General features: G+C 43.8%; 1 protein-coding gene across 1 annotated transcript in view; it reads left to right on the top strand.

Moving 5' to 3' along the window:
* The window catches only part of LOC138801194 (BOS complex subunit NOMO3-like), a 42899-nt gene that overhangs the window by 3044 nt on the left and 14078 nt on the right, over nt 1-25777 (top strand). The window contains exons 2-22 of the mRNA XM_069983750.1: nt 2905-2994; nt 5436-5481; nt 6379-6479; nt 7000-7106; nt 7297-7369; nt 7866-8018; nt 9362-9499; nt 10801-10890; nt 11982-12087; nt 13276-13426; nt 13516-13693; nt 19423-19564; nt 19666-19797; nt 20501-20637; nt 21019-21106; nt 21744-21807; nt 22190-22285; nt 22865-23074; nt 23204-23286; nt 23411-23570; nt 25646-25772. Of these exons, the coding sequence (XP_069839851.1) occupies nt 2905-2994; nt 5436-5481; nt 6379-6479; nt 7000-7106; nt 7297-7369; nt 7866-8018; nt 9362-9499; nt 10801-10890; nt 11982-12087; nt 13276-13426; nt 13516-13693; nt 19423-19564; nt 19666-19797; nt 20501-20637; nt 21019-21106; nt 21744-21807; nt 22190-22285; nt 22865-23074; nt 23204-23286; nt 23411-23570; nt 25646-25772 (2472 nt within the window). The remainder of the gene's footprint in view (nt 1-2904; nt 2995-5435; nt 5482-6378; nt 6480-6999; nt 7107-7296; nt 7370-7865; nt 8019-9361; nt 9500-10800; nt 10891-11981; nt 12088-13275; nt 13427-13515; nt 13694-19422; nt 19565-19665; nt 19798-20500; nt 20638-21018; nt 21107-21743; nt 21808-22189; nt 22286-22864; nt 23075-23203; nt 23287-23410; nt 23571-25645; nt 25773-25777) is intronic.

The following is a 25777-nucleotide window of genomic DNA, read 5'->3' as shown; positions in this document are numbered from 1 at the left end:
AGAGGAGCTGGGGGCCCCGGCATTTGCCCTACTTAGCCGGGTGCTGACGCCGGCCCTGCCCATAAGTCTGCTTTCTATAGCAGTGCCCCATACAGAATGTATCTATAGTATGCACTGTATAGTAATGCTTCATACAGTAGTACCCATAACCCTGCTCTCTATAGCAATGCCCCTGTACAGTAATACCCAAAAGCCTGCTCTCTATAGCAGTGCCCCATACAGAAGTATCTATAGTATGCACTGTATAGTAATGCCTCATACAGTAGTACCCATAAGCCTGCTCTCTATAGCAGTGCCCCTGTACAGTAGTACTCGTAAGCCTGCTCTCTATAGTAATGCCCCATACAGTAGTAGCCAAATGCCTGCACTCTATGGTAATACCCTATATAGTAGTATCCATAACCCTGCACTCTATAGCAGTGACCCATACAGTAGTTTCCATAAGCCGGCACGCTATAGTAATGCCTCATACAGTAGTACCCATAAGCCTGCTCTCTATAGCAGTGACCCATACAGTAGTACCCATAAGCCTGCATTGTACAGTAATGCTCCATACAGCAGTACCCATAAGCCTGCTCTCTATAGTAATGTCCCATACAGTAGTACCCATAAGCCGTCACGCTATAGTAATCCCCCATACAGTAGTACCCATAAGCCTGCATTGTACAGTAATGCTCCATACAGCAGTACCCATAAGCCTGCTCTCTATAGTAATGTCCCATACAGTAGTACCCATAAGCCGTCACGCTATAGTAATCCCCCATACAGTAGTACCCATAAGCCTGCATTGTACAGTAATGCCCCATACAGCAGTACTCATAAGCCTGCTCTCTATAGCAATGTCCCATACAGTAGTACCCATAAGCCTACAACGTATAGTTGTGCCCTATACAGTAGTACCCATAAGCCTGCACTCTATAGTAATGCCCCATACAGCAGTACCCATAAGCCTGCACTCTATAGCAGTGCCCCATACATTAGTATCCATAAGTCTGCACTGTATACTAATGCCCCATACAGCAGTACTGTATGGATGTAGTAAGGACGCTGGTTGACCTCAGGGAGATCAACCAAAACACAGCAGAGACACCATCACATGTCTCACCGTTAGCGTATTCTAGAACATTGCCCCATAGCCAGATTCCTACTCCACACTGATGAGGGGCAAACACCCTGAAACAGCTGTCTGTGGATGGATACCTTGCTTGGGTGGTTTCCTTGATTGGAGACATTCCTTGGCTTGGTTGTTCCTTCCCAGAGGAAGGTCTGGCTAGTTCACGAACGTTGAGACTCTGATGGTGTCTCTGCAGTGTTCTTTTGCATACTTGTGTGTATGTTGACTGAGGGGTCACATGACTGATAGCTCCTGTCCTGTTGAGTAGCTGAGAGGTCTGTGCAGTATGGGGTACAGAGGGCACTGCTGTGAGGAGTGTAAAGTTCCAGTGATCGGCTAATAAATGAGATCACGTCTTCTGTGCGACCATTATAATCCGTGTTATTGGCTGCACATCACCCGGTGTAATGGATGACGCACGGCTGACAGGGATGGATCACAAATGATTCAGTGATCCTCCAGCCGGGCCATTAGATGAGCACCAGTCAGCCTATTGGCCTTTAGGGTCTTATAACATGAGGGGGATCAGCAGCTGAATATGCCGCTATTACCCTCTGGAATAGGCCCAGCGATCAGAAGACGAATGAGCCGGTGCCTGTCTGACAGCTGATCGCATTGCTTTAGCATGTTACACTGTGTTGGTTCTCACACATCTGCCCATATATTAAAGGATCTGTAACCAATATAAAGGGGCGTCAGGAATGATCCATCCAGCCTTGTCTGCATAATGGCTGCGCTGTGTAATAGATGGTCTACAAGGTCTGTGCTGGTTTGGGGCACACTTTACCCTGTCTCGAAGGTAGAAGAGCCGGCACTGTTCTTCCTGACATGACAACAGATGAGCTCAGCTGAGGCACTCACCAGCTGAAGATCCTTTATTGGAGGTTTATTCCAATGTTCTGCAATGGATCTTCAGGTTGTGAGCACATTCACCACTCCCTGTCTCTTCTTTTTGGTTGTCTCTGGGTGAGGAGAGGTGAGATGGTCCAGGTTCCCCAGGTGATGGATATCAGGGACTCCAAAGAATCTTGACGTGTCAAAAGTTGTGATCAGTGGCCATTCTTAGGGTACTATTACATGGGCCGACAACGTCCCGATCATTTTAGTAAACGTTTTAGTAATCTGCTAAATCAGCGCTAGTTTACTGGACTTAGATGGGCCGATAATCGGGCAGTATATGCTGCATGGACATCGTTAGCGATGTCCATGCAGCCCTTGCCCAAACACCTGACACCTTCTTTCCTCTGCTCCCGCTCTTCTCTTCTCTGCTCTCTCTGGGTGGGTTCATACTGAGGAATTCTCGCGGATAATATCCGCTATCGGCGTATTCCACTATCTGCCGAAAGAACTGACATGTCGCTTCTTTCGGCGGATAGTGGAATATGCCGACCCATATATCCGCGGAATTCCGCTGTCTGTCCGCGCGCGGCTGTGCGCGCGGACAGACAGCGGAATTCCGCGGATATTATCCGTGACAATTCCTCAGTATGAACCCACCCTCAGAATGAGAACCTCTATATAACCGATGCTGTCTCCCTCAGCTATAACAGATGGTCATATTCACCACTAGTCACCAGCAGCTGATAAGTACTGGATTTTTTAATAGAAGTAAATTACAAATATCTTGCACTTTCTGGCACCTGTCGATTCAAAAGAATTTTTTTTTTTGTTGAACTCCTTTATTACAGCAGTAATGCATCTAGGAGTATAATAGAAATCCACCACACTTCCAGAAAGTATTTTCTCCCTTTTTATACGAAAAATAATACGGATTGTTCCTTCCCTTGCAGATAAAGTTATACACCAAGCAGGGCACCTTGAAGTACCAGACGGACTGCGCCCCTAATAACGGATACTTCATGATTCCTCTTTATGACAAGGTGAGCAGGGGCCCTGTATGCAGCTTTAGGTTACATGGTAATATCTTCTAACTCAGTTCTCGTTGTATGTAGATGTCTTCTTCATTTATAACACACCACATACATCACAAACCTTTAGGGTATGTTCACACTGAGAAAAACAGGAGGAAATCCGCGGTGGAGCCCCACCTGCCCCAGTGTCTCTATGGAAGGGCTTGTGCGACTCCGCTTCCATTGCTCTCTGCTCGAAGAATTGACATGACAATTCTTTGAGCGGAGAGTGAGAGAAGCAGAAGCGCACAAGCTATCCCATAGAGGCGCTGTGTGACACTGAGTCAGCCGGGATTCCGCGGCGGGGAGCTCCGCCACAGAATTCCGCCTGTTTTACTCAGTGGAAACAGGCCCTTAGAGTGGGGTCACATGTTGGTGGAAGGCTGTAGGTTTTAGTTATGGGATTATAAGTTTCTTCTGTAAAAAAAAAAAAAAAAAAGTGCTTTGCAAAATCAATCTGTGGTAAGACACATGCAGTTTTGCCTCATGGTGAGTGTGTACCCAGCCATAGAGCAGTTATCCAGGTTTAGAAATATCCCAGGTAGTTTCTTGCAAAAACAGCTTCACCCCTGTCCCCAGATTGTGTGTTGTATTATAAGTTTATTGGAACAGAGCGTTAAAACCCCAGCCAAACTGGAGACAAGAGAGCTGCTGTTTCTGAAAGAAAGCAGCCATGTTTTTCTGAGGCTGGTTTCACACATGGCAGTCTTTTTGCAGAAGTTGTGTTTGTAGCTTCAGCACTGGGATGTCACCCATAATATGACCATAACTCGCCCAGTTCCTTCATTGTGTAACCTCACATTGCACCATACCCCTGACAAGTGGCAGCTACACCTTCACATGGAGTTCCTGGATCGCAAAATCAGCTGATTGTGTAATATCTTGTAATGTCTGCTTGCTGTCCTTCTGGGCCACCTTCATTGTTCTTGTCCTAGGATGACATCCCATCATGTGAAGTGATGATCATAAATTATAGTATGGAGTTGTGAGCCTCTGTGTCCGTCACATGATCAGGATAGGTGTACGGCTGGATTCACACAGGCAGCCGAGTGTCTTGTGGCCAAGAATAGTGTGCATTCAGTTTACTGCAAGTTTCCATGCATTACATACTTGCAACAAGTACAAGTGAGATACATAAAGACCATGGCAGCCACATGATGTGAGCGAAGCCGCATCCCCACATTGTGGTCTGTGCATTTGGTTGAAACCACGACCATTGATGAAGAAATGGGGGTATGACTTCCGCCACATTCAGGATTCTAAATGTGGAAATATGGCCACAGCGGAACCTGTCATGACTTTCATACTGCCTGAAGTCATAGGGATAGTTCCTGGTGGCTTCTTTCCACCCGGCTGGCCTTCATTGATAGATTTCTCCCTGTTTGGGTATAGGAGGAGATCTATTAGAGCTGGTAGGGCCAGGATAGGCTACTGGGACCACAGACTTCTTTTAAATTAGGAAAGTTCAGTCTGATTGTGTGGTCATACACATGAAAGGGGCAGTACAATTACTCCACTCTGCATATGCAATGTGTGAACATGCCTTAATGGTTAGGAATAAGGGTCTATTTTTTCCAGAAATGGCGGCACACCTGTTCTCAGGCTGTGTCTGCTATTACAGCTTCTCACCAGAGGTGAGTAAAAGTACAGTAACCTTGTCCAAAACTCTAAAAGGGCATCCATCAGTTAGTTTTGTCGGGCCAAATTAGTTGTACTTTTACATTGCATTGCCTGGAAAAGATGGATACAGTCCTAGAAGACCTCACACTGTCATTAGAAAGTGGCATTTATTTGGCCGGACCACACTGATTGATGGCCGATCTGTTAGGTTTGGATTGGGTTGAGATTACTGTTACTAGCTTCGCTCACCTCTGTTCTTCACCATACAAGTGAAAGCTGATCATATCCCATGAACGACCCCTTAAAGCTCTATACAGACATATATTTATTCATGCCTAATGGTACAGACTAGTAGAGATTGTAGGTAGTGTGTGTGTGTGTGTGTGTGTGTGTGTATATATATATATATATATATATATATATATATAATAATTTTTTTTTATTATTTTGGACGAGTTTACAAATCTATAATCTAGTGTGTGAGTTCAGTGTTCGTCCTTCTTCCTCATTGATGTCAATGGTTAGTGTTCCATCCAGTCAGTAACCCTTTTAGCTTTGCTAGGGAGAGTAGTATAGCTCTATGGAGAGAATTCTTGCATTACCATAAAAAAAACCCAGATGTGTTGGCAGCAAAACCAGTTATTCAGGCTACATATCGATGCCATCATGTATTTCCCTGCCTTGTCTATGTGAGATTGTTGGTGAGTAATATATGGGGTCGGTGGGCACGGTGCCCTTGCTATTTGCCGCATAGTAATAATACTAATCGCTGTCATGCTCTCATCTTTCAGGGGGATTTTGTTCTGAAGATTGAGCCTCCCCTAGGGTGGAGTTTTGGTAAGTTGCTGTAATAAGCATGTACATGTCCCTGTGGCATTGTGTGTGTTTGTACATTACATTCCCTGGCTTCACCTATTTGCATTAGTTAGATGTAATCAGTAAATCCCCCGACACCAGCAAAGCTTCACATAATCCTCCTGAAATCTCTTCATGTCTCGCTAAATGCAGATACGTTGTTAATGGAGCGCGCCGGCACATTCCGGGCTGCATCTCATTTCTAAAATATATTCCGCCATTTGTATACAGTATATTGGAGACCATACTGCTCCTGTGTATCATATCTCACTGGTGCAGGGAGCAGATTTTCTGCAGTGAATTTAACATGCCTCCTCTGCCTGCCACTTTCCTGCAGACTATAGGTCATCATTGGCAGCCATATTGGATGTTCATAAGTGACAGCTACTATTGGGGCCCCTATTTTGATCAGCTACCGTGATTCTTATTTACTTCTTAATAGGTTGGCTTACAGATGCCATATACACGCTCATTCTCTTACTCATGGATAGTTAAAGGAGTAGGTTATAAAAGTATTATTGCTAGGGCCCCCAATTCATCAAGAGCAGGGTGACTGCCAGTCTATCCGCTGTTTATGGGACTGAGCATAGTAGCTGAGCATGACCTCAGTCTTATAGTGGTGAATTAAAGGTGTACTCTGGCCATAATTTACCTGCAGGCAGGGGCAGTTGGGAACATAATAAAGAATCTCTGCTTCCCTGTCCCAGTGCCCCGTCACAGGCTTCCAGACCTCTGCTGTAGCTTATATTTCCCAGGGTTCCATTGTCGTCATGACCCAGGGGAAAGTGCCCAGCAGGTAGTTTTAATTGAATCACTGACCTCCTTTGTTTTGCAGAAGACTTGTATTCTGATGTGTGATATGTTTTTTCGTATATGCAGAGCCAACTAGTGTTCCCCTTCATGTGGATGGAGTAAACGACATTTGTACCAAAGGAGAAGATGTCAATTTTGTTTTTACTGGGTTTTCGGTTAGTGGAAAGGTATGGAGAGTCAATGTGATGTTGGGTCTTTATCTCAAATATTTTCTATTGTACATATATAAGCATCATGTTAAAGAGGATGTACCACCAGGTACATCCTCTTAAACCTGAACCCACTGATTGAACGGCGCCAGCGCGGGGAAGCCGTTTTTCGACCGAGGCCCGCTTCCCGTGCACGGCGCCGTTCTATGAACCGGCCGGTGCTCAAGCACTGGAGGCCGGCCCACCCGCCCCCAGTGGGAGGGAATTCCCTCCCCTGTATGACGCGGCTTCCTTAGAATGAACAGAGCCACGTCATACAGGGGAGGGAATTCCCTCCCACTGGGGGCGGGTGGGCCGGCCTCAGTGCTTGAGCACCGGCCGGTTCCGGTGTATAGAATGGCGCCGTGCACGGGAACCGGCTTCCCCGTGCCGGCGCCGTTCGATCAGTGGGTTCAGGCTAAAGAGGATGTACCTGGTGGTACATCCTCTTTAAGGTTGGTTAGGGCTGCACATTAATTTCTGAATACATCACTTCCAGGTTCTCAGCAGGAACCAGCATTTGGGTCCAGCTGGAGTTCATGTCACTATGAGAAGAGCCGGGAGTGGTGGAAACTTGCAGACAACACTGACTCAACCTGGTGGGAAGTAAGTTGTCTCAGAAAGTATGTGGACTGTTCAGACCTTCTACTTTAGTTTGTGAACGAACATTACTTCCTCTACTTCAGCAGATTGACTGTACACCGTGTAACACACATCCAGAGATTGTACATATCACATTTCAATACAACAGAAACCTGTCTTACAGATTGGTATATTGATTTTTATTTTTTTTAAGGTTTTCCTTCAATAAAGTGCTCCCGGGAGACTATGAAATTATTGCATCTCACCCCACTTGGACCTTAAAAGAGGTATGTATAAGATAGTTCATGTAGTAAAAGGGTTATATCACTATGAAAACACCTGTTACTTGCCCTATAAAGCTATAGATGTCATAGAACTCATTTAGGACTGAAAATTAAAGGGGTTATCCAGTGTTAGAAAAACATGGCCACTTTCTTCCAAAGACAGCACCACTGTTGTCTCCAGTTCAGCTGTGGTTTGCAATTAAGCTTCATTCACTTCAATTGCACTGAGCTGCAAAACCTGCACCCAAACTGGAGACATGCTGTTTCTGGAAGTGGCCATGGATAACCCCTTTGAAGAACTGCTCCCAGTGTGGAAGACCTGGTGCTGAGAGTTCATCACATGGAAAGTCATTGGTATGGTCAGCAAGTTTGGCTGACTGTGGCCCCTTTGGTGGTAACAGCTGGTGGGGCAGAAGCTGGGCCAGGAATCTTTTTCTGCACCTAAAATAGTTTGTAGACTTCATCACATAATCAAATGTAACTCATTTCTATATTTCAGGCAACAACAATTGTACAAGTGAAAAATTCCAATTCTCAGACATCAAGCCCACTTATTGTTGCTGGCTATGATGTTACTGGTTCTGTCCGTAGTGATGGCGAGCCGATGAAAGGCGTCATGTTTCTGTTGTTCTCCTCATCCACCAGCCGAGAGGTAAAGTCCACACTTTTATTGCTCATATGTGAATTATCTGCCTTTTAAAGAGCGTCTGTCACTAAATGCTGTTTAATTGTGGCAGGATCATGTATTGCGATGGTAATTTTCATGGTGCCTGAACCAAAGGACAGGCTCCCCCATGACAGCAATCTATGATTTATGCATAAACAGAATAGGACTCTGTGTTTTCCCCACCTCTCAGTGGTTTTCGCTGCAGATCTTGCGGTGTGAAATCCGCTGCGGATGTGGTACGTGTAAATGCACCCTTAAGGCCTTATTCACACAACGTAAGTTAAGTATTAATTACGGTCGTTGTTGCCGATTTGCAACACAGCCGTGATTCATACTTAACTTACATTGTGGTGCAGCTAGAGGGAACCCCGGCCGGAGTGTATACTCATAGTATACACTCTGGACGGGATTGCTAGTGGCCACGCAAAAAACTGACATGTCAGTTTTGTGCGGCTGCTATTCATTAAATAGCAGCTGCAATGAACCTGTCAATTCACACAATGGTGTTCAGTGGAGAATTCGGATGCGGGCGCACATTGCTGCGCCCGCATCCAAATTCAGCAGAAGTGAAGATCATCTGGCCAGGGCGCGTAACAGAACCGCCAGTGTTATACGTTGTGTGATCATGGCCTAAAGTTACTACAGGAATCCTGTGTCCCCTTGGCTGAATGGATTGGCCATTGGATATGCTTGCTGCCATGTTATCTTTTAGTGTCTGACAGTGATAGGAAAGTGCTGTAGTTTGCATGTCTGGTTGCCAAGCCATCCAATGAGGAGGTCACAGGACCCCCATTCTCATGATTTTATGACAACTCATCCTTTATCATGCAAAGGGGGTGGGGGTGAGTTTTTTTATTTTTTATTTTAAATTGAGCTTCTTCAGTGAGACAAACCAGCCCTCATTACGAAACAGTACACCCAGTATGTTACGGTCCTTTTACACTGCCTGATATGGCGCTTACTTGCAGTGCGTCTACAAGGTGGAATTAATCTTAATTGTGCCACCAGGCTGTACGTCTGTGACCATTAACATTCATTATTATCGGTCCCACATCTCCTATTTACACAGAGAGATGTGCAGCCAATAGCGATGTATTTTACTGCCACACAAAAGATCTGATCGACCAACTAGACAAGAGGGGTTCAGCTCTGATGAGACAATCAAAATAATATATAGAACATCATTAGGTTTCCCATTGGTATATACAGACCCAGAGTGAGTAGGGGTTGTGTTCCCTGCAGACCCTCTAGAATAGTTAGCAGATTGACACGTCTCCTGTTTTGCTAATACTCCGTGCTTTGTTGACACGCGGTTCTCATGCCTGCAGGATATTTTGGGCTGCAATCTGTCACCAGTCGAGGGCTATCAGGGAAAAGATGAATCCGTCTCATACCTGTGTCATGCCACGTCTAAAGAAGATGGATCCTTTACTTTCTTGTCACTGCCAAGCGGGGATTACAGCGTGGTAAGTGATGATGGTGTCTCTTCCTATCCATGAACCATCTGCTTAAAAGTTTCGACTAGACTGTTAATCTCCACTTAGTGGAGGAATCTGTGGGGAGCTAAATCCACCAACAAAAGCTTTCGCTCATTGCATTAATCTGCTCACTATTGCTACACTTGCACCCTTCAGTTTGCCATGCAGATTTGATATAAAGCAGCTGACGGGCATGTGATCAGTCATACGCGGGATCTTTCGTATAGCCTATTGCCACAAGTATGCTGGATTGAATTGGCTGTACAATGAGTGCTTTCTTTGCTGAGAAATAAACATGCAATACAGCAAGAATTTCTAATAGCTAGACTGACAGTAATATCCAATTATCATCATAGACAATGAATAGTCAAAAAATAACTTGACCAACTAAAGTCCTATTCTCATCTCCGTTTTTGCTGTACACCATCAGTATATGTCAGGATGCCAACATATACCATGGTGGAGTTTAGCGATTAATAATCAGGATAGAATTTGTAATCTATAAGCAATATAAGTGAAGATTCACTTGACATTGTTTAGACCTATTTAAAATGGTTCATAGACTGTAGACATCCGTTTTCAATGTTAAAATGCCTTCACATTCCCATTGCAGTCCTGCTAAAGTAGTTTCTGTTTTCTTGTATGTTCTTGGTTTTTTCTTTTTAAAGGGGAAGTCCCACCAACTATGAAATCTGCAGGCACGCCGGGGTTGGTGTGAAAATAACAGGTTAACTCACCTGTCCACCGTGCCTCGTAGCGCCACCAGGTCCCGTTTGCAGCAGCCGGGTTCGTGCAGCTCTGCTAGCTGCAATGTCACGACCCCGGCTTAGTGATTGCCGCTCAGCCAATCAGTGACTGGGACGGGACACCTACCCAATTCAGGCGCCCAGCCTAAAAAAAAAAGTGTCACGTTGTTGTTTGAATCGAATCAAGCGTTATATGTGTAAATGCAATGATATAAGTGAGTTATCATAATATTAAAGTGAAAGGATACGTTTATTGGAGAAAATACATTACAGTTAGGAGGCTCTAGTACCCTCATCTAGTCTGGATACAGGAAGGTACAGTTCAACATGCAGGATCTCTATCTAGGTGTACTATTTTAGTTTCAGTCAATGTCTGTTTATATGTGCAGATCAGTATGAGGTGTCATAGATGTGATGTGTGTTGCACATACTGTATGTACTGACTGCTTTTAGACATTTACCTTTTATCTTTCATGGATTCAAATGTTTTTGTTTTTTTTTGCATTTAACTTCAACCTTTTTACAATATTTTCTTTTTTTTAGATTCCATTTTACAGGGGAGAGAGGATAACATTTGACGTTGCTCCTTCCAGGATGGATTTCACTGTAGAACATGACAGCCTCAAATTAGAGGTAGAAGAATATTGTAAATCCCCATTTCTCTGCTGCTTTGTTAGTCTGACATCTTGTAGTTGGGTTCATGAGATGTAATCTAATTTGCTCTCCAATAACTACAATGGTTGCAAACCTAGGAAGAGATGTTTGATGGCAGCTAGCAGCTCTTCTGTCTGACCCTAAAAAAGGGATTGAGGCAGTTCCATGATGGCCGTATTCCTTAAAATGTCACTGTCGTTTGGGAGAACTTTTGACATGTCAAAAGTATTGATTGGTCTGGGTATGAGTGTTCAGACCCGTACCGATCAGGAGAGCGATCGGGGAGAGGATCGCGCTGCGTTGTGTCCTCCTCCTGCTCTGTGTAAGAAAAAAAAGAGTTGGACTCTATAGACTTACATTATAATTAGAGATGAGTGAACTGGGTTCGAGTCAATCCGAACTCGAACGTTCGGCATTTGATTAGCTGGGGCTGCTGAACTTGGATAAAGTTCTAAGGTTGTCTGGAAAATATGGATACAGCCAATGACTATATCCATGTTTTCCACATAGCCTTAGGGCTTTATCCAAGTTCAGCAGCCACCGCTAATCAAATGCCGAAAGTTCGGGTTTGGATCGACTCGAGCATGCTCCAGGTTCGCTCATCTCTAATTATAATCCAGACTTTTTTTCTTTCTTTTTTTTTTCCTAACACTGAGCGGGAAGAAGTGCTGCAGCCCGTCTTCTTCCAGCTCGTTCTCCCAATTGGAACAGGTCTGAACACTCATGGAGACATGTCAAAACTTTTTATCAGTCCAGGTCTAACATAAAAACCAAACTAATAGCCAGCACTCCCCTCACGCTTGTTCACATTATGCAGTGTGCACGCTGCCGTGGCTAACAAACAGACAAAAAAAGAAAATTGCAGCTAACTGAAAGTGTCAGGACTCACCGCTTATACCTCCCCAGCATACATACGATAACAACCAGGTTTTGCTCTGTTCCTTTCTCGTTAAATATTTATTCTGGGGTTAACCCATGATTTAGGTTTACATCTTGTATGCAGGCAAATGTGTGCATTTTATTTATTACCATTTTTTTCCTGTGAAGAATTTACTTTCCTTCATTTTCAGCCGGTTTTTCACGTCATGGGATTCTCTGTCACTGGACGTGTGTTGAATGGGCCAGATGGTGAAGGCGTTGCGGACGCTGTAGTTACACTCAACAACCAGATGAAAGGTAGTTGCACAATCTGCCCTGTCATGGATGCTTTAAAGGCAAACATAACACTTAGCCCTAGTATTCACCTAGTCCTAGCTGTACAACACTTACCCAGAATCCACCCCTTATTCTGTGTGTCTGTCTTACTTTTTTCATCAATGGATTTATTGTTTGTCGATCCTGAATTGGGTTGTGTCTATAAACTTCTCAACATTGAAATTGCAACACCAAGAAGGACAAGCTGTACGGTTATACAACCCAAGAAAGTATCCAGTGTCGCTAAGACAAATGGTCACGTTTCCCATACCAAGCCTAAAGAGCCAGACAGTATGTACACAAACCATCAGATGGTGTTTGCCTGACATTGGGCCATGAGCCAGCCATCCTGCTACAGGTGATCCGTTGAGCTCAGGCTATCATGGTGCAGAGCAAGGTGGCACTGGAAGCTGGAATAGAATTCTATACTGTTCAGCGATGAGTCCTGCTGGAACCACGTGGGCAAAGCAATAAAGAGTCCTGAAGGAACATCACACTGGTCCCACTCCAGGGATTATGCTAGGGGGAAGCATACTGACAGTAGCCTCTAGTCTTCATTTCATGTACACAAACAGCTCGATTAAACAAAAAGGTTTCGTTGGGGAACCAGTTCTATAGCCATTTTTTAAAGTGTGGCAGGGAGTTTTTTGTTTTTTTTTCTAACAACACCAGGACATATGTTGCTCATGCTATGGTATACAGCCTGAATGGCCTAAACATACTACCATGGCCTTCAGCATTTCCAGATGTACAGAGCGAGCTGAAAGCAGTGAATCCTGGTGATTTGCTTGCCCGAGTGTATTCAAAATGGCTGACAACCATTCATAACCTGTCAAGGCCTGTAAGTGTGCATGGCTCTCTATACTGAATAAATCACAATGTAGAGAACACTTTGTTTCTGTTTGTATCACCCACATATCATCGCTATGTCTATTGATCCTGTGATTTCCATAATCTCACAACTTTTTCTTGGTGTTGCAGTTTTAATGTTAAGGAGTATGTGTATGTATATATGTATGTGTGTGTATATATATATATATATATATATATATATATATATATATATATATATAAGACTGAGGGATGAGACTAGACTAAGAAACACCTTGAGCCTTTGATGTGGCAACCTATGAATTTCAATGGACTTTAGCTTCACTTATCTTTGCATAGTGATGACTAACGCTGATGGATCCTTCCGCCTTGAGAACATGACAGCCGGTACTTACAGTATTGATGCACAAAGAGAACATATTTTCTTTGATACACTCACTGTGAAGATTGCCCCCAATACTCCGCAGCTTGCTGACATTGTAGCCGCAAGGTAAGATATCCTGGATATTACTGCTGTGTTCTGTGTACAGTCTTTAGTGTTACAGTGTTTGGTGGATTATTACTTCTTTTTGTTTCTAGATTTAGCGTATGCGGAGACATTTCCATCACACATTTCCCTGAAAGTATTAAGACCATGAGTAAATACAAAGTTACCCTGACATCACAAGACAAGGAGAGGGCATCTGTCCTGACGACAGAATCCGACTCTCATGGAGTCTTCTGCTTCCAGGCTAGAAGAGGGTCCTATAATATAAAGGTAATGCTGTGTCTATTACATAGAGCCATAATCCAATAAGGATTTATGAACCTATATTTGAGATTGCGGTGGTCCTATTCCTGTGATGATGCATCAAAACATTATGTCTCCATTGTTCTAATGGAATCTGTCCCAGCTACCACAATGTACCGATTTCTCGCCTGTATTATTGGGGGACACAGACACAGTGGGTATAGGCTGGTGCCACTGTCTGTGTCCCCTAATGAACTTCGACGAGAAATAGTATTTTGTGAGTACTCACCGTAAAATCCTTTACTCGTCGAAGTTCATTGGGGACACAGTCACAGTGGGTATAGGCTGGTGTCATTGTGTTTTTGTCCCCCAATGATACAAGCGAGAAAATAGGATTCTGTGAGTACTCACTGTAAAATCCTATTTTCCCAGCCCGATGATAAGTTAACATTATGTATGTTAATGTGTTTTCCCTAAGTCCCATCAGCGGCACAAATGGGGTTTTATTGCCCCTGTGTACTGGGCAGGACAAAAAGAAATTTTAATAGACAATCAAAGAAATAGCTCCTCCCCTCAGGAGTACAAATGAAGCCTTGCCCCGGTACTCACTCAAGTTTTATTATAAAGACAAAAATTTAAAAGAAAAATACAGACATAACATAACAATATTCCACTGGGAGGGAAGCTTGTGCCGCTGATGGGACTTAGGGAAAACACATTAATATACATAATGTTAACTTCCCTGGCGTCCCACAGCGGCACAAATGGGGATTTAGCTAGTACTAACCCCAACAGGGAGGGAGACCTGCATTGCAGCCTGTATGACGGAGGACGAGAAAACAGGAGAAGACAAGGAACTAATTCTATAATATTTAAAGAAGGTCTTGGGAGAAGACCATGATGCAGACAGGCAAATCTGATCCAGCGGAATTAAAGCTTTTTCTGCCCAAGAGGAAGCCACTGATTGTGTGGAATGTGCCTTCGTAAATTCTGGAGGTTCACTACCAGAGAGTGAATAACACATATTAATACACTCTGTAATCCATCTTGAGAGTGTAGGTTTTGAAGCCTTTTTTCCCCTGTTATTTCCCCCAAAGGAGATAAATAGATTCTCTGTTGTTCTGATTTCTTCTGTGCGCTGCAGGTATACCTTCAGACATCTCACTATATCCAATTTTTCCAACATCTGGTCCTCCAAAATGGCCTCTTGGGACAGAATAGGAATTGAAATCAACTGATTAAGATTTGAGAATGTAGGTACTTTCGGGGTGAAGGTAGGTAAAAAACGTAAGAGCACCCTATCTGGAAGAAATGTTGTATAAGGCTCGGTAGAGGATAGGGCCTGTAATTCTCCAACTCTTTTAGCTGATGTGATAGCTAACAGAAAAACCGTTTTTAAGGTTAATAATTTAAGGGAGATTTCCGAAATAGGCTCGAAGGGCTGCTCAGCCAGGACCTTTAGGACTAAAGACAAATCCCATGGACACACCGGTCTGGATATTCTCGGGCGCAGACGAGACACAGCCTTAACGAAACTCTTCACCTCGGGAATTAGCAAAAGTCTTTTCTGTAGAAAAACCGACATGGTGGCTAATTGAACTTTAAGGGTACTTGGAGAAAGGCCCCTATCAAATCCATCTTGTAGAAACTCTAGTATATCCGGTGTGGAAGGATTAGTCGAGTCTTTCTGTCTAGAAGAGCACCAAGATTGGAAAACTCTTCTGACTCTAGAGTATGACTTGTTGGTAGCTTCACTTCTCGTATGAGATAGTGTTTCCAACACTCTATTGGAAAATCCTTTACTTCTTAGTAGGGACCTTTCAATCTCCAAGCTGTGAGATGGAGAGCCCCTAGGTCCTGACACAAGTGAGTGCCCTGAGACACCAGATTGTGTATCAATGGTAGTTTCCAATAGTCCCCCTTGCTCATTAACATGAGTTGGGCAAACCAGGACCTCTTTGGCCAAAAGGGTATGACCACTATCATCGAGGCCTGATCCTGTCTGATCTTTCTCAGCACTCTGGGGATCATGGCCGTGGGCGGAAATAGATAGGCTAGGTTGAAGTTCCATTCTATCGACATCGCATCCGTGAATTCTGGGCGATCTGCTTGGTATAGGGAGCAAAATCTTGGGACCTTGGTGTTCATTCTTGTTGCCATTAAGTCTATCTCTGGTCGACCCCATCTTTCGACTAACTGATTGAAGACTGTCCTGTTCAAGGACCACTCCCCTGGGATCGTCATCTGCCTGCTCAGACGATCTGCTAAAATATTGTGAGTTCCTCTGATGTGGACTGCCATGATGCGATGTGTGTTCTTCTCCGCCCAATCTAAGATCCTTCCTACTTCTATTAGAAGAGGTCTCGATCTGGCGCCGCCCTGCTTGTTGATATAAAAGACTGACGCCATGTTGTCCGTCTTCACTTTCACCGCCCTCCCTTGAAGGTGAGGAGAAAAGTTTTGTAGGGCCCTGTAAATGGCTTTTAGCTCTCTTTCGTTTGAAGAGAGGGTTCTTTCTAAGGGTGACCAAATGCCCTGGATGTTTAGGTCTCCTAGGTGTGCTCCCCAGCCTGAGCCTGAAGCGTCCGTCGTCAGGATCTTCCAAATGGGTTCTTCTAAACTGAATCCATCTTTTACTCGAGACCACCAGCGGAGCGAAGCTCTTGCTTCCAGAGATAATCTTATCTTCTTCTCTAGGCCTGATGGTCTCCTGTTCCAAGCTTGAAGAACTTCCGATTGAAGAGTTCTCATATGCCCTAAAGCCCAGGGGACTGCTTCCGCTGAGGAGGAAAGGAGACCTAGAAACCGCATCAGAGCTCTGAGGGTAACTAGACGAGGCACTCTCAGATAACTGCACCCTTCCTGGATTCTGCTTCTCCTTTCTGGGGTTAGAAGAAGCTGCATAGCTTCCGAGTCTATTATAAACCCCAGAAATCTCTTTGTCAATGAGGGGGTCAGGTCTGACTTCTCCCAATTGACTACCCATCCTAGAGAGGATAGAAGATCCAATGTCACTGTAACATTGTGACTTAGTCGTTCGGCTGATTCTGCCAAGAGAAGCCAATCGTCTAGGTATGGGATAATAGATATCCCTTGTAATCTGAGAGGAGCAACGACAGCGGCTTCGTAAAAACAAAGGGGGGCAGATGTAATCCCGAAAGGAAGAACCCTGAACTGAAAATGTTGTAACCGACCTTTGATGTATACGGCTATCCTCAGGAACTTTCTGTGGTTTTCGATTATGGGAATATGGAAGTATGCGTCTCTGAGATCCAACGACGCCATATAGTCTCCTCTGTTCAGAAGTGACTTTACCGACTTTATCGTCTCCATTCTGAACCTGTTCTTTGTCATAAACTGATTCACGTATCTCAGATCTATGATCAGTCTCCATTTCCCTGAAGGTTTTGGAACCAGAAAGACCAGTGAATAAACTCCCGCTCTTCTTTCCGCCATTGGAACCTCCTCCAGGCTCTGATCTTGATCAACTGTAGGATAGAATCTTCTAGAACGATCTGTTTTTGGGGAGAAAAACGGGAGGATACAAGAAAACGTTCTGGAGGCAGGGGGTGCAGTGGTAACACATAACCTCTTTTTATTAGGTTTATCACCCAAACATCGGACACAACCCTTTCCCAAGCTGGGAGAAATTGTGCAATTCGACCCCCTACCTCTGAGGTGGCGTCAGAACTCCTTCTTTCTATTTGGAGACTTGGCTCCCGTGGTCTGACCTCCTCTCCTGTAGTTACCATAACCTCTTCCTCTGCCTCTGTAGCGATACTGTCTGTTCCTGGGGGGGGAACGAGCTTGTCTCCTCCGAAAGGAACTCCGAGCACTAGGTAAAGATTTACCTTTTTTGTCGGATAACTCCTCCATAAGTGTATCCAGTTCAGCTCCAAAAAGTTTACCTGGGGTATACTCTAAATTACACACATTATATTTGGATTGGTTGTCGCTCGACCATGGACGTAACCACAAGGCCCTACGGGATGCAGATGACAGAGCCATGGCTCTGGCTCCCAGCCTTACCTGATGTGATGCAGAATCATACAGATAATCTACCGCCAGTGAAAGATTTTTAAAAGAATCTAGAATAGAATCTCTACTGATACCAGAATCTATATCATTCTGGATTTTTGACACCCATTTCTTTATCGTCTTAGAAACCTCATGATTAGAAACGGCAATAGCTGTTTGACCTGCCGCAGTATTATAGGCTTTTTTAAGCGTGGCTTCAATCCTGCGGTCCATTGGATCTTTTAGACTTGACCCATCCTCAGAGGGTACCATAATATTACGGTTTAATTTAGAGATGGCTCTATCAACCTTAGGGGGATTGATCCAACCTTTGGACTGCTGTTTATTTAGAGGAAATAAGGACCAAAACCTCTTACTAATAGGGGGGGCCTTATCTAACTTATCCCATTCGGAATCAATTAATTCAGAGACAAATTCATCCACACAAAACCCTTTGGGACCCTTAGAGGAGCTCGGCATGTCAGCATAATCTACAGGATTATCAACTTGAATAGCTCTTAGCAGTCTAGAAATCTTGTCAGGATTGAATATAAATCTGTCCTCCTTTTCATCCACATCTTTGTGGGAGGGGGAGGAATGAACCTCATCCAAGATGGTATAGTCTTCACCAGATGCGGACGGAGAGGAAGTATAACCTCTTCTGGATCTCTTTTTTGGAATCATGGCAGCAATGTCTCCCTTAATAGTTTCACGCATATCCTTCATGGAAGACCTAAGAGACACACTATGAGTGTCTTTCTAATAATATATATAATCTTTCCAACCTTATTCCAGAAGTCTTACTGCATGAGATCCTTGACCCAGATAACCACATCCTGGATATTAGGCTCATTCTTGTCCTGAATCTTAGGACTGCAGGAGAGACAGGTGGTGTAATCACTGTCATCCGGGAGAGGTGTCTCTGAAAAGATACAGATAATCAATACCTCCTCCTGGAGAAATGGAGGGGAAAAATAGTAAACACACATACCACATTCTCTGCAGACAAGATGTTGTCTTTTAGCAGAACTCTTTCTCCCAGATGATTCTCTAGACGACATGCTAATGGAGGGAGTACAATAAGCTAAGGATCTATAAACTCTAACACCTAGAATCCAGCAAGACCTACTTGATAATCTTCCACAAGAGAAGCGACCAACACAGGTAGCGATACTGAGCAGTATTACCGACCGCAGCCAGGCTTACCTGCAAATAAGTTGGCGTTCCGGGCACTGTATAAGCCCGAGCGAGGGCCTACATCCGGCCGGAGCTGATGACGCACATCGCGTCCTACCCGGTGAACTGCGCGTGCATGCGCTTAGTCACCGGAACTACGCGATACGCGTCATTTCCGGTGCGGCGCAGCGCAGTGGAACGCAATTGCGTTCCACGCGCCGCGCACCATACACAAAGAAAGAAAGACCGGGGAAGGGGAGAACCGACAGTCCTGCCCTACACCAGGACAAAATAAAAACTGAGTGAGTACCGGGGCAAGGCTTCATTTGTACTCCTGAGGGGAGGAGCTATTTCTTTGATTGTCTATTAAAATTTCTTTTTGTCCTGCCCAGTACACAGGGGCAATAAAACCCCATTTGTGCCGCTGTGGGACGCCAGGGAATGCTGTTTCATCCATATTCATGGTATTTTAGGCCAAGAGCAATGTCATCATTGGTGGGCTGGGGGAAGCTGCTTTATTGCTAAAGGCATTCAGTCTATCTAAAGGGATGTTCCTTTTACAGGTCTCCATACCAGAAGCTGAGGCTAAAGCAGGGCTGGCATTGAAACCGGCTGTGTTCCCTGTGACAGTAACAGACAGACCGGTTATGGATGTGTCATTCTCCCAATTCATGGCTTCTGTTTCTGGCAAAGTATCCTGCCTTGGTATGTTAAATATTGTGGGACAATGACAGTACATGGTTTTCAGGAGAATTGTGTTTATATAGTGTATTGAAATATTCCTAATTCCCCTTCCCAATTTACAGACACATGTGGGGATCTGACTGTGACATTGCAGTCTGTGAGCCGACAGAGAGAGAAGCGGTCTGTGCAGGTCTCCAGCAAGACTGAAGGAGTGACTTTCACTTTTGAGGATGTTTTACCTGGCAAATATAAAGGTATTGATGAAGGAAGGGGTTACTGATGCACTGACTTTACTATGCTGTGTGAGCAGAAATGAGAAAGAGGTTACACTAAGCACTGAACTGCTTCTGCTGCTGACAAGCTAAAGGGACAGGGACACAGTCCAGCACATTGGACATACAGCAACAGGAGCACATATTACAATTCCCCTAAGCTTTATAGGTGGTCAGAGATTAGAGGGGAGCCTTGATATACCTTTCATGAACAGTGTAGGCTCATATCCGGTCCATATAATTTGTTCTGTCCCGATTTTGTGCTTACTAGAGACAGACTTGGACGAACAACATTTAGTCAGTCTCTGGACTTTACAGCAACTCTGATTATAAGGTTGATGCTTTACCCAAGACTTTTAAAATATTTTTTTTGCTTAAAAAGTGATAGGCAGCATTACTATAGTTTGTTTGGGTAAATTGGGGAATGAATAAAGCTGAAGACCCCATTTTTTTTTTTATCCTGGCGCTTCATATACCAGACTTACACAGTAGTTTTTTTTTCTTAAAAAGTGATGGGCAGCATTACTATAGCACGTGCTTAATGTTAAACGTTACACAGAGCATCAAGTCTGATCACCTCCACACATTGGTATACAGTGTACAGCAGGTGGTTTGGTGTCTTACCCTATTTTACACACTTGATATTGATGAAATTTGTGGTTACATTTCTATTTTATTTTCCCAGCGAGTATCATCCAGGAGGATTGGTGCTGGAAGAATAAGTCCCTGGAGTTTGAGGTTACAGACAATGACATTGTTGGTGTTGAGTTCAGACAGACAGGTTACATGCTGAGATGCTCGCTTTCACATGGTATCACACTGGTGAGTGAAGAACACATGAAGACCCTTCTTAGAGGTCTTATTCGGTACCTTTTGTTGTCCTAGTCTACATGCCATATTACAGCTGGCTAATGTAATGTACGTCAGCTAAGTGGAGGTTGTGCAGGGAGAGAAGTAACCAGTGTAGTCTACATTAGACAAGAGGTCCTGGATAAAGACACTGATCACGGTGTACAGCGATCAGGAGACAGGGTAGTCCCAAGTGGACAAGGCCCATAAGCTATGCTGTGCTGAGAAATCCCACCGCAAGGTGATAGAATTGTTCTGTTTTGTACTTTATTCAGTGTGTGGTGTGTTTTGTAGCCATTTTTATTGACCTCTTTTATGTCACCTCTTCTGACTCTACTAAATTTCTTTCCCCAGGAATTTTATCAGGATGGAAACGCCCCAGAGCACGTTGGTGTATACAATCTAACCAAAGGAGTCAACAGATTCTGCCTATCAAAACCAGGTAATTCTCACAGATTTAGCTTAGTATAACATTGCTGTTTATCTTGAGCCATGCTGGGGTAATGGGAGAGCCCATAGTGTAAGAGTTGGCAGCACCAACAATGGGGCAATGGGTAAAGGGTTATGGTTTTTGCCTGGCCAATTGAGTGTTGGGAAAACCATATATTGAGCTTCATCCAGCACATCTGATACGCTATAATAAACTTTACTGAATCCCCATAAAAAAATCTCTACTACTCAAGGCAGTTCCTGTCACAGACAGAGGTGGCAGCAGAGAGCACTATGTCAGACTGGAATGAATACACCACTTCCTGCAGGACATACAGCAGCTGATAAGTACTGGAAGGCTTAAGATTTTTTTTAATGTAAGAAGTCATTTACAAGTCTATCATTTTACTTTAACACTAGTTAATTTAAAAACATTTTTTTTTCTCCAGAGTACCCTTTTAACATCTGTAGGGAAGTGCTTTTTGGTGCATTTCCCCATCCTCTGTGTGCCTGCAGGGGGCAGAGATCTGTCAGCATAAGCAAGATTTTAATTAAAGATGAATTGGGAGGATAAGCAATGCCTTATATTGTGATGTGACTCTCTCCTGCCTACAGCTGCTGATTTCTTCTTTCATTAATATTGTTTCCAGGTGTTTACAAGGTCACCCCGAGATCCTGCCATCGCTTTGAACATGCCTATTACACATATGACACGTAAGCAGTTTTTCTAACCTATGTTAACATTCGATAAATTGCAATGTCAGCAGTTATTACCAGATGTGATCACAATCTAATGTTCTGATACTAGGACGCCAGCGGCTGCTATAATCTGGATGCTGGCTATGAGAACATGCGAATCTAACAGTATATTTTCTACTGCATATCTATGTAAAAACATACTGTGTAGCTAAGGGGGATTGAAGAAGAGTGACACAGTAGTCTGAAGATATTGCATAAAAATAAATATTGCAAATTTCAAGGATGGTGTCGCTCACATCCTGATGTATATGTAATGTAATACATACTAATAGAATAACCTGGTTTAAAGGTCATTTTTGCTAAACTCTAACATGTCTGTGTTCTTTATACCTCACAGGTCCTCCCCTAGTATCCTTACCCTGACTGCAGTGCGACACCATGTCCTCGGGACCATAACAGCTGACAAACTAATGGATGTCACCGTCACTATTAAGTAAGAGCAAGTACAATCACAGCCTCTGGCTGGGCCTTAGGGTGACCATACACCTTATAGCTGACAGCCGGACGATCATTCAGCCGTTGGCTATCGCTCCCGACTGGCCCCAATCCTCAAATACACAGGAACGTTCCGCACTTCCAAGAATTCCTGTTTTCTATATGGGGAGGGAGGGTTACACCTCAGCTAGAGCCCTGGCTGCAGCTTATCTCCCCCAGAACAAAGGGGTCAGCAGTGATTTTCCATCACACCGGACCCCTATCTCCACCATCAACATCTGTTGGTGGTCAGTCAACGGCCAAACCCACCACTTGGGGCGGGTACAGCTAACAAAAGTGTAAGTTGTTTGGGTGGCTTTGCATATTTATTAAGGTCTCCAGATATTGCATGGTTGGGGGGACACTTGGGGTTACACATAAAACATCAACAGAGTTGACACGTTTCCCGGCCTGTCCACCTGCTTCACATTGTAGCGGCAGTGGGATGAGTAGTGTTGGAGCATGGTGTATCGGCACATCTGTAGGGTGGTAGGCATACATCTTCTAATGTATCTTCTTGTTTCTTGCCTTCAATCAGATCCTCTATAGACACTGAGCCAGCCCTGGTCTTAGGGCCACTGAAATCTATTGAAGAGACACGGAGAGAGCAGCAGCTCGCTGAGATTGAAGCTCGAAGGTTGGAGAGAGCAAAATCGGATCCACAAGAGACTGATCTACAGCCACCAACTCTGGAGGTTGTGGAGGAGCTCCAGGGACCTTTTATTTATGAATTCTCTTACTGGGCAAGGTGAGTTCTCATTTTTCATACAATGAGTTAGGAAGGCTGCAAGTTAATGGTCCAACCATGTATGTCTTCACAAGTTACTGACAGATACAGAACCGCTGTACTGAATTTTTTCTTTTTATTTGGCTTTAGATCTGGTGAGAAGATCACAGTCACACCTTCATCTAAGGAGCTCCTCTTCTATCCCCCTTCTGTGGAGACTGTAGTCAGTGGAGGTAAGCAACTGAAGCATGGGAGACATGTCTAGTTACTCCATATGGCTGAGTCTGTATTTACATGACATGTATGCCCTACAATTTGTACAACCTGTTTCTAATCTTCTTGGTTTCTCAATTTCAGAAAGCTGCCCCGGAAAGCTAATAGAAATTCATGGGAAAGCCGGCTTGTTTCTGGAGGGACAGATCCATCCTGAATTAGAGGGTGTTGAAATTGTGATCAGCGAGAAAGGAGCGGCTTCACCTCTCATTACTGTCTTTACTGATGATAAGGGGTCATACAGGTTAGATTTTTTTTTAAGAGAAAACTTATGCTACAGACTGAGCTGAGTGGATTGGTTCAGCATAAACTGATTTATTTTGCAATTTAAAACAATTTTGGGGATGTCTGAATCCACATTGTGGGGGATTACCCTTACACAAAGAACCAGTTTAGCCCTAGAACTTGCCATCTATCTCGACAGCTCATAGGGTCAAATGGTGAGAACTCATCCAAACATAAACACAGGACATCCATGCGCACACACACACACACACACACACACACAAACAAATATACTCCCACCCCCACACCTCCGCAACCCAGTGCCTCATACAACTTTGGGCTGGGTTCACACTACGTATATTTCAGTCAGTATTGTGGTCCTCATATTGCAACCAAAACCAGGAGTGGATTAAAAACACAGAAAGGCTCTGTTCACACAATGTTGAAATTGAGTGGATGGCCGCCATATAACCGTAAATAACGGCCATTATTTCAATATAACAGCCGTTGTTTTAAAATAACAGCAAATATTTGCCATTAAATGGCGGCCATCCACTCAATTTCAACATTGTGTGAACAGAGCCTTTCTGTGTTTTTAATCCACTCCTGGTTTTGGTTGCAATATGAGGACCACAATACTGACTGAAATATACGTAGTGTGAACTCAGCCTCAAATATACATACTGCACTGTATCCTTTTTTTGTTATGGGATGGATATTTGACTATACATGAAAAAAATATGCAATGCACACCTACCTGACATATGCCTAAAGCATAGCTGAGGTCTGTGGGGTCCTATGGGTTAGTTTCATGCATGCCTTAGAAGCTTCCCTGCATACACCAAACATGAATAAAAAATGTGAGAACCACCTTATACTACTACTTATACTACTGTGCTTAAAGAGAACCAATCACCTAAAATTAACTGTCCCTATAATAAAAGTTTCTCTCTCCCTAAGTCTATTCCTGAAGATACAGACTGCCTTTGCAGTCTGTATCTTATACTGTACCCAATCCTGTATAGCGGTGTAAGTATTGCTGGGCGCCGCCATCTTGATGACGTCACTTGCGTTCCAGCGGTGCGTTCCAGCAGTGGAACGCAACTGACGTAATGAAGATGGCGGTGCCCGGGAATACTGCACCGCTATACAGGATTAGGTAAAGTATAAGATACAGACTGCAAAGGCAGTCTGTATCTCAATAAAGTCTACTTATAAAGATACAGACTGCCTTTGCAGTCTGTATCTTATACTTTACCTACTCCTTTGTAGCGGTGCAGTAATGCCGGGCGCCATCTTGATGACGTCATTTGCGTTCCAGCGGTGCGTTCCAGTCATCAAGATGGCGCCCGGCTCACTACACTGCTACATAGGATTAGGTAAAGTATAAGATACAGACTGCAAATGCAGTCTGTATCTTCATGAGAAAACTAATAGGTTTAATTAGGACAGATATACACAGCGATCTCGCGCTGTATAGCGCGAGATCACTGTGTATTTACAGAGCGGCGGGCAAGGGCTCATGGGAGCTCTTCCTGCCGCTCTGCATGCCGGGAGCTTCCTGTCACGCGCCGGCTCTTTTGGAAACAGCCGGCGCGTGACACTGAAGAGAGACATGAATAAATTAAAAACGCGGACAGAAATTTTTTTAATTCTATTTACAAATATTAATAAAAAAAGTAATTTAAATAGAATTAAGGAATAAAAAAAAAAAACAATTCTTCCGTGATTGGTTCTCTTTAAATGGTGGTAGTAGTCTCCACTTCTTTAAGGGACATCTATCATTTTGTGGCACTTCACCAATGTAAAGGGTCACTTTAAATTGTAAGGACTTGAGGAAAATACTTAATGTAAAACTGGTGGGGGCAAAATGCTAATTCTTAATCAATGGAAACGTCAAGTCCTGTAAAACACAGGGATTAAAATGAACATTTTGCAAAGAACCACATGAGTTTCTGTAATTTTTACAAGTCGCCTTTTTATGTTGAATCAGATTGTACCTTGGGTTTTGGGGCCTTTTATTGATTAAGTATGTGGCTTTGTATTGTCTGTTTATTCCCACATGGAACTATTGAATGGCCTGTTTTTGCACAGTGTGGGACCTTTACACAGCGACCTGGAGTACACAATTTCTGCTCAGAAAGAAGGCTTTGTGTTGACTGCCGTAGATGGAACCGTGGGAGACTTCAATGCTTTTGCCCTCGCAGGAGTTACATTTGAGGTATT

The sequence above is a fragment of the Dendropsophus ebraccatus genome, chromosome 9, assembly GCF_027789765.1.
Source record: "Dendropsophus ebraccatus isolate aDenEbr1 chromosome 9, aDenEbr1.pat, whole genome shotgun sequence".
NCBI classification, from domain to species: domain Eukaryota; kingdom Metazoa; phylum Chordata; class Amphibia; order Anura; family Hylidae; genus Dendropsophus; species Dendropsophus ebraccatus.
This window is presented reverse-complemented; position numbering and strand designations above follow the sequence as displayed.